The sequence below is a fragment of the Balaenoptera acutorostrata genome, chromosome 17 (genome assembly GCF_949987535.1).
Source record: "Balaenoptera acutorostrata chromosome 17, mBalAcu1.1, whole genome shotgun sequence".
NCBI lineage: Eukaryota > Metazoa > Chordata > Mammalia > Artiodactyla > Balaenopteridae > Balaenoptera > Balaenoptera acutorostrata.
In genome coordinates, this window is record NC_080080.1 from 59,455,624 (window position 1) to 59,468,296 (window position 12,673).

Consider the following 12,673-nt stretch of genomic DNA (forward strand, 5'->3'; position numbering starts at 1 on the left):
CCTATAAATACAAACAATACTGAGTATTTTTATATGTAGATTGTTATTATCAACAGTATCTACTTTGAAAAAGGACTATACTTGTAAATGTAAACATATTTCTATTAATATGCCTGTAATTATGTCGTAAATATAATTCCAACTTTATGTACCATATGTTTATATGAAATGATATTTTGGAGGCAAAACAAAATAGTTGTAATGCTCTTTTATAGCAGAAGTCAATTATGCTCCCTTAAGCCTTTGTCAAGTCAGATGTCAGATGAATGCTAATTTGATTTCTCAGGATATCTTTATTATTTTAATAATGACATTCCAGTAACATTTTACAGTGTTTTACTGATTGGTACCTGGAACACTACTGATTGAAAAGGTATTATTTTCATGAGTACTGGAGGAATAATACTAAACTCTAAGTATCTATATCCTTTTTCTTACTACAGTCATTCTGTTTGTACTGTTTGGCTCTAGTATTTTTGTTGTACTTATCTACTAATGGGTGGAGAGTAGCAAGGCTAAATTGATCCAGGTAAGAAATACCTGAAGTTATCCCTGAAAGAAAAGATCTAGCTGAAGGATAGGTGTTGAAAATGGAAGTAGCAGAGCAGGAGAGTTCCAGGCAGGCAGGAGACTGGAGAAACAGAAATGAGAGATTATGAAACAGTCAATTGATGTGAGATTTGGGTGAAATTGATGGGTTAAGAAGATTTTAAGAACAAGAGACTCTGTGTGTGCGTGTGTGTGTGGTATGTGATATAATTTCCCCTTTCCTGCTCTCCAAGAAACGTCAGGGAGGACTTTTACATTTTAATGTTTCTGGAATCAGTTTTTATTTCTACTGAATATGACATTTTATGTTGATGAGCCTTACTGGGTAGGCAAGAAGGGTTAGTTTTATTGAAGCTATGTATGTATTTGAAGGAGGATGAGATATGAAGTATAACAGGGAAACATGAGATGAGAAATAAATGCAAAAGAAATGTATTTTTAATTCTGGCATTACCTGGAATGGATTTATCTTGGAGGTGTTCTATGTTGACGGCTGTGTCATAAATATCACATCAGTTCTCCCTCTACCACAAAGAATTATTGAGTGATGCTCATTTCCTAAATTCCAAGTAATTCCAGTAGATTTGTTATTACATGTAGAAATTTACAAAGTATAAGAATTTAGTTATTTACTTTAAATTAATATTTTTATTTAGTGTTTTCATCATCCATCTAGGGTGTCAGGGAAGGGGATTACTCTTTTGGATTACAAAGTGCTTAACACTGAATTGCTTACTTAATCCTCTCAACAACCATGTGATGTTTTAAAAAATTGAAGTATAGTTGATTTACAATAATATAATAGTTTCAGGTGCACAGCATAGTGATTTAGTATTTTTGCAGATTATACTCCATCATAGCTTACTAGGATAAAGGCTATAATTCCTTGTGCTATACAGTATGTCCTTATTGCTTATCTATTTTATACATAGTAGTTTGTATTTATTAATCCCATATCCCTAATTTGCTACTTCCCTCTTCCCTTTGGTAACCACAAATTTATCTTCTATGTGAGTCTGTTTCTGTTTCACATATACATTCATTTGTATTTTTTATTTTTTAGATTCCACATGTAAGTGATATTACACAGTATTTGTCTTTTTCTGTCTGACAACTGTGTAATTTAGGTGGTCTTATTTCCCCCTGAGATATAACTGAGCTATACCTGAGATATATTGTGAGATATAACCAAGAAAATTGTAATACAGAAATGATAATTCACTCAAGGATTATCGACTAGTGAATAGGTGGAACAAGATTTAAAATTACATCCATCTAATCCCCATACCCACCTCTTATACACTAGAGGTCTCTTATAGCATTTGAGTGGCTCTCTGTATTTCCTAATTGGTGGTCTTAGCACATCATTATATGCTGCCTCATAATATTGTAGGGTAGTGTAATAAGATTGTTAAAATGGTGGAGACTTCTATTTATAGTTACAAGTTACTATTACTGGTTATTAATTTTTTTTGTATGTACAGGGTCCTGTTTTCTTCAAAAGACTAAATTCTCCAAGGGTAAGGACCATGATTATTTATATTTTTACAATACCTAGCATAGGCTTCAGAACAAAGTTGGTATTTGAATCTATTTTACTGCAGTTAATGCCATTAACTATTTTTTTTAACATCTTTATTGGAGTATAATTGCTTTACAATGGTGTGTGAGTTTCTGCTTTATAACAAAGTGAATCAGCTATACATATACATATGTCCCCATATCTCTTCCCTCTTGCGTCTCCCTCCCTCCCACCCTCCCTATCCCACCCCTCTAGGTGGTCACAAAGCACCGAGCTGATCTCCCTGTGCTACGCGAATGCCATTAACTATTAATAAATTTAGACTGAAGGTAAACCCACTTAGTGTGCATCTTTCCTCACTTGTGCATATTGTTACTGGACAGGAGAAAGTGCTACATTTTATTAGTTTTGTTTTTATTATATATTATCATATCTAATATAGATGTAACATACATTAGATATATTCATATATATCATATCTAATCTAATCCTATCTAATACATATAATATATATTAATATATATTAGATATCTATATCTTTTTATTAAAGTATAATTGACTTCAATATTGTATTAGTGTCAGGTGCACAGCATATTGATTCAATATTTTTATACATTATAAAATGATTCCCACAATAAGTCTAATTACCATCTGTCATCATACAAAGTTATTACAATATTATTGATTATATTCCCTATGCTGTACATTATATCCCTGTGACTTATTTATTTTATAACTGAAAATTTGTACCTTTTGGTCTCCCTCACCTATTTTGCCCAAGCCCCCTTTCTGCCCCCTGGCAACCACCAGTTTGTTCTCTGTATCTATGACTCTGTTTCTATTTTGTTTTGTTTGTTCATTTGTTTTGTGGATTCCATCAGTGAAATTACATATATATATATATATATATATATATATATATATATATATACACACACACACACACACACACACACATAGACCTGTGTTTTGGCCCTAGCTCTAAAACTTACCACATGTGAACTTGACTAAATTCTTTGAGCTTAAATTTACTCATTTTTAAACAGAGTGACATGTATTCTATGCCCATCTCATAAGGATTATAGGAAGGTTAAAAAGTGTGGCACAGGTGAGTATTTTCTGAGACCTACAAGGTCCCACATTGATAGATCATGCTATCCAATTTTTCTTTTGAATGTTTTCAATCTTCTGTGTTTATCTTCCCTTTTTTTTTTTTATTCTAAAAGTAAAGATTAGGTCAGAAATAGAATGAAAAGATGATTTTTAAAGCGACAGGAGTCTTGGATCATGTAATCTGTGCATGAAAACGCTAGAACCAACTCTGGTAATTTGTCATGTGTTTGAACAATGACTATGAGAAGTATGCTAACTGGCACTGCTCAGATAAAGCTGTAAGACTTAAAAAACAACAGTAGATACTAGTGTGTCAGGAACAAAAAGAACCACGCAGTAGTAAAGACAATTATGTTCCTAAGCAGCGTTCCAAGGCACGCTGCAGTAACTCTAGCTGCTGTTCAGTTGCCTGAGATGGTTGGTGCCCCTCCGCATTAGAGTCTGGAAGTGGTAACAAGTGACATCTTGATGTGATTTTCTGGTCTCAGTTTTGCAACAGTCAAATGTTTTATACCGTTGAGCTTTATCATGTGAGTTAGGTTTCTATTTACTAGGAAGTCCAAACTGAAAGAGTGTTATTAGGTTTACTGTAAGCAGTTTTGTTGAATGGAAATTAAATTTGATGGCTGCCATTAATAGAAAAAAAAAAATCTTCCGACAGAGGGAGTAGAATGAAAATGTAAACTTTAAAATGCTTTCTTGTATGAGTATTTGTGGAACTAAGTTTAGATGAATTTCATCCATTTCTTTTCCAGATATAAAGACCTACAACTAAAAGGTTGACAGATTCATATTACTGATCATCTATTGTGATACTAAGTACTTGTGCTAATGGATGATTTACAAATTCTGACATCCAAAGTACAATTATTCCGGAAGAGTAACTGCTAAATAAGCATACTTATAGGCATTGGTTTACAATTAAAAAAAATCAATTCCAGATAATATTATATTTAATGGACTATACAAGAACTGTAATTATTTTTGATCACAAAAACAAAGTTTTAAAATCTTATAATTTTTCAAAGTATTAAATATTTTAATCTGGAGGTCAACAAAATTGCAAATGAGAAAAACCTTAAAATTTTGTTCTGGTTTTATAGTATAATGTGTGGCTTCTTAAGTACAATTCCTAGAGAAGCTATATTTCCAGATGACTAGCAAAATGATTGCTGAAATGCATTAATTAACCTTTACATTCACATAAAAGTGTTTTGTGAGAACAAACGTACACAAAATGTTATCTTAATCATGACTAATAAAAATGGGTTATATAAACACAGGTTTTACTACTGCAGATGTCTCCTTGACAAATGACAGGACCTGATTCCTTTATTAAAAGATAATTAAAAATGTTTTCCAAGGGAGTCAGAGCCTTCCCACAGATCTCTCTTGCCTGAGTGTCTGCTTTTGAGGTAATAAGATGGAGAAAGTCTTGAAGTAATATCTAATGATTATGTTAAATGTGGATGCCAGGGCTGTATCTCTCTTTTAGCTCTAGATTTATTTCATAAAACAAAGATTAAACATCTTTATTAAGATTAAACATCTAGGGTCCACGGAACCAGCTAAGAGCCCATTTTGAAATGTGTTAACCGGAAGATACTGATTAGATTAAGTCAAGAATTCTTTTTTTCCAGAAAAAAAAATCACTGTGTCCACAAGAGAAGTCCCTGCTGTGTTCTTAGTTGAGCCTTCAGAAAGCAAGGTGGTTCTATACATTAGAGTCCCCAAGTCTTATAACTCTTTCACCAAAAGCCTAAACCCCGGCAATTATTTTAACAAGCCCCAGGTTAGCTATTAAAGTAGTCATTAATTTGAAGGTATTTCATCTTCAAGGTGGATCTGTGCTCAGAAAGGATAAGACCATCAGGCTTGTTAAACGAAATAGCAGTATCACTGGTTCAAACCCCATGATGAGAACACCTCTGACGTCTAAAGGTACTGGTTAAAAGCGAAGATTCTGGAGCCAGAAGGCCTGGGTTCAAATTTTGGATCTGAGTAACTGTGTGACCTTGGGCAAGTCATTCCTCTTTTCTGCGCCTCAGTTTCCTCATCTGTAATAGTACCTACTTTTTAGGATTATTGGATGATGAACATAGCTAATATGTGTAAAGTGCTTAGTGCCTAGCATGTTATATATACTATATAAGGATGAAAGCAATAATTTAAAGTAACTTCTTACAGACACTCTGAAATTTACTTCTATGCCAGAGAAATGATCCTTGAAAATAAGCAATGTCACAGGAAAACTGTTGATTGAAGGACCAGTCAGGAAATTTTTTGCCTCATTCTTCAGGGTCCACTAGTTTAAATTTCTGTTATCTCCAAATGAAGTATACATACAGCTACAACAGACTGCTAGGATTAAACATTTAAAACACACATCATTACTTTTATAATGCTGTCTTAGCATGTCTTCTTCCTTTTTAAATGTACCAGGAGTTGCAAAAATTGAAAGTTTCCTAGCTTTTGAGAGACCCTGAAATGAACAGTTAAAAACAATAGGAACAAAGGGATGGATAACCTTGAGGCTTAATTCAACTTCATGGGGAAAAACAGTATATCCTCTTATCTCTATGGCCAGTTTTATTTGGGACCATGTTTTTAGTGCCCTATTTGGGAAACGGTAAATTTCTAATTTGAGATATTTCATGCATAGTATCATTTTTTGCAGGAGAGCATTTCCCGAGATGTGGTGATGTTTGCAGGGCCAGCCACCCACTGAATGCCAGGACTGACATAGTACATCTTTGATGATATTCCCTGAAGACCCAGTTTTTACCTCTAGGTTGACTTTCTTAGAAAGTTAGTATAGAATAATGGAGGTCCTTTATTGGCTTAAGTAAGCAGAAAACACACACGTAATCTGTTTTCAAATATACAGCCATACTCAATAAAGTATTAATAATTTGCTCATGTGGTATCCAGGAAGAAATGCTCTGTTAGATAATTTGGTAAGTAATAAGTATGGGATATGTTGAGAGACAACTTTAGGACTGCTCAATCCTCTGTGTTAATTTCCTTAGTATGTAGAGTATTTGCAATGAATTAGCCATATGGTAAATGGGGTTACAGACTTTTGCACGATATTCCGTAACTAAAAGTTTCTGAATTGAACTTTTTGTTCTGCGCATTGTTTTGTAAATGACAGTAAACTAGCAGTATTGATTTATCATCCTCCTCAACTGTGCTGCAAGCCACATTCATTTTTTTCTTACACACACACGCCACCGCCCGCCCCCAAACAGAGTCAAATTCTTATTTCCACATTTCTCTTGAAGGTCTTTTGCTGAATCCTGCAATATGAATATATTACAAAAATCCCATCAAAAGAGAATGATGGCACAGAACACATAACTCCCAGAGGAATAAAATCCCTAAGTATATGAGTTTGGAGGTGAAATATTTTGTAAAGATTGCCATAGACTTGAGTGTTAAGACGTAATGCCAGAGCTTATTGTGGGAGGAACGTGTCTATCACAATTTTATATTGCTTAAACTGATGTGTTTGGTGGCTAGAATCGGCATCTTCTGGAAGCTTGTTAGGAACGCAGAATATCTGGCTTCAACCAGACCTTCTGTATTAGAATTTGCATTTTAATGAAAATCCAGGGTAATTCACATGCACATTAAAGTCTGGGGAGCATAGTAATATGAACCTATTAAATATTTTACGGTTGGATTAGAGTTACATGACATAGAGAAAAAGAATTTCCTACCTTTGCAAACATTAAAAAATCCACTTTTGATAATCCTAAAAATTAGTTTATGCTTATCTATTTCTTATTTCATTAAAATTAACATCAATTTTCTACTAAATAATAAAACTACAAGGAGGTACTCAATAATTATTGAAAGCTGACATAACATTAGATTTAAATATTCAAGCTGAAATCACACTGGATTTGGTTTAAAAGATATCCTTTAAATGGAAAAAAAAAAAAAACAAGAAGTGGGAAAAAGAGTAATAGCCTGTTTGGGGGGCCCCTCTCAGTATCACATTGTATCTACCTGCTTTATCTACTAACTTGACATCTCCCTGAAAGTGGTGAGTGACATTCAGGTGTGTCCTCAACACTGAGCACATTTTAAATAAATGAATAACTAAACAATGTTTTTGTTTAATTATTCCTTTATTTAAACATTGAAACATTCTGTTCCTATATAATCTTGATATTACTACTGGCCACCATCTACTATTTATCCACTACAAACTCCCTAATAACATAAATGATATTACAGTAACAATGTAATGATACTAGGAAGTAAAATCATCAGAGAATAATTAACCAGGACCTACACCTACTTCCAGATTATGAAGATGGCTCATTTCATCTCGTCTCCTTGAAAAAGTGTACAAACCCTTTTCATTCACTAGGCTAAGCATGGCATTAAACTTATCCAATAAGCAATTGAATGCTCCAGATAAAAGACGTTCTTAAATAGCAAGTATTTGGAACAGGGTTTAAATCAATCTACGTCTTTGGAGAACCTGATTGCCCTCTAGTGGAGTGAAAAGTTAATGCAGACTCCAAGCCTTGGTTCTGGAAACATCTGGGTCACTGGCTAATTCTGTTTTTTTTTTTTTTCTTGTCTGGAAAATTTCTTGCATTCTTCATATAAGGTCACAGGTTCTTTGACAACAGAATAATGTGTGTTTTTCTAAGACCTCAGAGGAAACTGGTGTGAGCTGGAGTTAGATATAACAGCTTGGGGTGGCCACACCCAAAGCAGGTAGCCACCAGCTCTGAGGCCAGCGTCATCCAGCCTGTGTGAGCAGTGAGCTATTGGGGTGGGTGTATAGTCGGTTGGAATAAAAAACACCAGTGACCGATAAATCAGGAATTTTCCTAAAGATGGTCTGGATTTATCAATGACAAAAATCCTCAATTAATTATGTAATTGATTTATCTTCCATTTCATTTTTAATTGTACAGATTTAACTTTAAAACTCTGCTTAATAGCTACTACTAAATATTCACAGAATTGAGTAACTATTTTGATTCTAAATTACAGGGAGGAAAGCTATTTTATTGCGTGAACCGGCTTTATGACACTGAGAGGACATTTCTTGAATCTAAGGAAAATGTACCCTCTTGCAGCATTTCACCATTGAGAACAAGTTTTTTGAAGGTAAATATATTGTGCCAAATGATTAAATGCTTATTCCACGATCTATCCATTAACAATTAAAAGAATATGAAGGTAAGTAAAAGTATTTTTAATGCAACAAATACAATTCTGCTAAAACTGTTAATGATTAAGGGCAGAGACAATTGCTCTGACAATAAAAACACTCCCTTCCCCCTTAGAATAATATAGTACAATTATTCGGTAAGTCACATCACAGAACCATGGTTAATTTTAATTAACTTTAAAGTTGTGCATTTTAATATGACAAACCATCCAATCCAATAATCATTGATAATTATCATTGAAAAATTTATTTTCTTTCAGAGAATTTTACCATGCGTAGGTAGACAACCACCACCCGGTGTATTAATTTATATCATTAAACCAGCTACCTGCCTTGAGCTACGCTGGGTCAGTAATGCTGCTACACTGGGTCAGCAATGCTTACTGCAGGCTCAGCTTACTCTCCTGGTACGAACTCTGCATATAAGATTAAGTGATAAACTACTGCTATTTCTCTTTCAATTTTATCCTGAAAATTTGACAAAATCTTCCTCTTTACACTTCTAGTTATTTATACATCCATTTATAAGGTGCCCACTTCATTAGAGAAGATAACAGGGAATATTATATGCACCTAGTACAATCTTGCTGAATACAATAATTGTTTAATGAATCAGGAAAAAACTCCCGCCCTGGTGATTAACTGATTATGCTTTGCAACTGGAATGACTTCAAAATCCATTATTTTAATAATGCAGAGGTTGTACTTCTTTTCATGATTTGCTTACTCATGGCAGAAAGGGCCCTTGCGTTTGTCATATTTGGGGTGGGATTTTTATTAATGGGATGGTGGCTATTTCACCATCCATGTTTCTGTGCAGAATCGAGTCCGTATCAAGAATCAGCAATTGGAAGAAGAGTTTAGCAATAAAAACAAAAAGTTAAAATTTTGTGCATAACCTATATTTATATATTTATAGATAGGGTCTATGGACTATAAGGTGAAGATCAAAATATTTCAATTATATACGGATATTTTCATCCATTGCGGCCACAAACAATTCTCTGCGGAGAATTTTCCAGCAATCTTTGGCACACAAGCCCTGCCCTAAGCAAGCATCTGCACTTGTATCTGACCCACATGAACGTACAAAGTCCCTAAAGGAAGCGAACATGTATTTGTTTTATAACGTAAAATGAAAGGGGGAATGCATTCTTTTTTTGGGAGGGGGGTTGGGAACAGGAGGAAGAAAAGTGAGCACAACAAGGGTTAATCCTTATTCAAATGCAGTCATTCAAACCTTTTGAACAAATATGGCCGGTGAGTCATAATAATAATAATTTAAAATACTAGCAATAATGCTGCTGCTGCTGAGTTTGCAGACGCCCTCCTGCAGCAGAAACCTCTCGGTGGAGGTGCAGAGCGCAGAGCGAGAGAGCCCCCATCCCCCCATTCTCAGAACCTTGCCGGACTGCCAGGCGAACCGCGAACCGCGGGAGGCCGGGGTAGTTCAGGACACTGCGCAGAAACCCTTCTCCCGGCTGCACCCACGCGGGCGAGCGCCCGGCCCTGGGGAGCGGAGCGCAGGGCGCGGCGCGGGGCTCTGCAGGGCTGGCTGCGCTCCACTCGCCGGCTCGCCACGTGCGCCCCCACCCGGCCAGCGGCTGTCGGGTCTGGGCCCCAGCTGGGAAGGGTGGGGACGAGGCCCTCGCTCAAGGAGCGAGGGTCTCTCCTGCCGAGACCATCCAAGGGGTCTCCACCCAGGAAAGCATGGAGAACAGGGCGTGGGCCGTGGGCTTTGGCTGCGGGAAACAGCCCCATGCTCCACGGGCCGTGGGAGGGCGAGAAGAGACCCTCCCCGCGCTCCTGGGAAGGGGTCACCTCTGCGGTCCCGCGGCCGGCTGGGGTGGGGCCGCGCCTTTGTGTGGCCGGGCGGGGCTCGAGCCGGCCTTTCCGCAGAGCCACGCACTTGGCTGGGAGGGGCTCGGCGCTGGGACTCGGAGCAACGCCCGCTGTCTGCGCACATCGAGGGGCGCCCGGTCTGTTCTGGACTGCGGGGCTGGAAAAAAGGACTCGAGGACGGCAGACCGCTCAAGGGCCCCTCCCCAGTCCCCTTTCCTTGCCCAGTATCTGAGCCTGAGGTCTTTCCGGCTCCGCCTGGGAGGGTGGGGCAGGGCGGAGCTGACCAGAGCGAGCCCTTTTCGCCTCTTTCCCCCTTCTCCGCATCCCCCACCGGATCCCGCGGAAGGGGTGCTTCCAGCCGCCACCCGACCTCGGGTCCCTCCCTGCCTGTTTCTCCCGGGGCCACCGAGCGCCGAACCGAGGGGCACTGGAGGCGCAAGACCCGTTGGGGATGGAGGCCCTGGATCCGGAACCTCGTTTGGTCTCTGCGTCTCGACCGTCTCTCCGATACAGGCTGAGCCTATGAAAATTGCCGATATGTGGCCCTGTCTGACCTACAAAACAGATACTTCACTTGGCTCAATTTAAGACCTTGACCCCTTTTGTGTCTGTATTATTAGTATACTCGTATCTAGGTTCCAGAAGCTTTTCCCCCAAACGATCAAATGAGTTCAAAGAAGGCTTTATCGCGTTTATGTCTAATAACCCTATGTAATGTGGTTTTGAAAAGAAAAATGTTAACCCACTTTTCCCCCCTTCTCTCTGTAAAACGGAACAATGAGGCCAGGGTGGGGAAGGCGGGGGCAATGCTCAGGTCTCACTCGGAAGCCGAGGCTGGGAGTCGGGAGCGCGAGGCTCCGGGCGTGGCGCTGCTGTCTCCCCAGGGCTGGGCTCCTGGGCGTCGCGCTGCGCTCCGCACCCGGCCCCCTTTCCGCGGCACCGGGTTGGGGGGAGGGGGGAGGGGGGAGGGGGCGGGCGCCAGCGCGGCTCCGCAAAGGGTGGGGCCGTCCGCATTGTGTGCCCAGCGCTGCAGGTGCCTCCCCCCCGGGACAGCTCGTCCTCACACAAAGAAACCCCACCCCAGAGCCTGCGAAACCGCTGTCCCTCCACCCCTCCCCAACCGCGCGCTTCCCCGCCCCTGCAGCTGCCCACCCGCGCCCTCCGTGCCCTCCCAACTTCCTCTCTCCTTCCCCCTCCCTTTCCCTAAAACAAAGGAGTGTAGGTCTCCCCCCTGCCGCCAGCCCCGCCCCGCGCCCTCACCTCTCCGCACCGCGCCCCAGGACTATCAGTTTTTCCGACCAGACAATGCCATACATTTGCCCGGTTCTTCTCCCGCCTCCCTCGTCTCCACCCATCTTTCAAACAGCCTAGATGGGACCGCTTTGACTTTGCGTTTTTCTTTTTCCTTTCTCCCGCCCCCTTTCCTCTCCCCTATTTTCTTTCTTTTTTCTTTCTTTTCTTTTCTTTTTTTAACTAGAGAAGAAATAAAGGATGTTACAAAGCACTTTCCAAAATGTCCCTTAACCCCATTTAAGGCATACAGTTAGAGTAGACCCCTCCCCCCCCCACGACTAAGCCCCAATTTTAAATAGGGAAACAGAATAAATTCGCTACCCATGGGACGGCAACTTACCTGCTTCCACCTTTAAAAAAAAATCCTTAGCTTTAGATTTCCAAGGATCCCCTTTTTGCCCTCCCTCAAACCCCGGAGCGGCCTCCATCCTTCCCGATTGCTACGTTAACAGTAATGTCTTTTTCTCTATAAAATATCTCCGAATGTCTTCCAAGCTGTAAGAGAGAGGGTGAGAGGTGGGCTCCAGGTCGAGCCGAGGAAGAACGAGGCGCGAGCCTTACCCATTGCTGTTTTAGCCATTGTAGGGAATGTGCAGATGCTGAGCGTTGGCGAAGGCGGAGGGTCCAGCTACAGCAGCGGAGAGAGCGAGAGAGAAGACTGAATAAGGCACTGAGTCTGCAGAGTGGGACCGTGCGAGAGAAAGAGCAAGAGGCAGGAGCCCATGAATAATTATCACTCAGAAGCTCAAGCAGATTGGCTCCCAAGGTCCCCTGACATGACTCCCGCAGAGTCAGAATCTCCAAGCATTAAATATTGATCGGCCAATGGTGCTGGAGTACAAAGTACCAGAATGCAGTTTGAAATGGAAATCAGTCCTTCCCTGGCAGCTCCCCCCGTTTTGGGGGCCTGATAGTACAGTCCAAGTTGAGTGGAGCCTTAGCCCAGAATCCTTCTAGGAGCTAAGAACTGGGCTGTACCTACCTGGGAGCCAGGAGGCTTGACTTGATTTGCACGTGTTTCATTGAACAAATAGACATAAAACAAGGAAAGGGATTCAGAGGCCTGAGAAGTCTTCATTGCCATGCTGACTGTTGGAAACATTTGTTTCAACACTGTTTTTACTCGTTCATGTTTCCTCTTTCACCTTTGGCCA

The 12,673-nt window shown here is 39.9% G+C and overlaps 1 protein-coding gene across 1 annotated transcript in view; it reads right to left on the minus strand.

The window, feature by feature from the left end:
* Positions 1-12,234, minus strand: part of STMN2 (stathmin 2) — a 50,727-nt gene extending 38,493 nt beyond the window's left edge. The window contains exon 1 of the mRNA XM_007185089.3: positions 12,081-12,234. Coding sequence (XP_007185151.1) covers positions 12,081-12,099 — 19 coding nt within the window. The 5' untranslated portion in view covers positions 12,100-12,234. The remainder of the gene's footprint in view (positions 1-12,080) is intronic.
* Between the last annotated feature and the right edge of the window lie 439 nt (positions 12,235-12,673).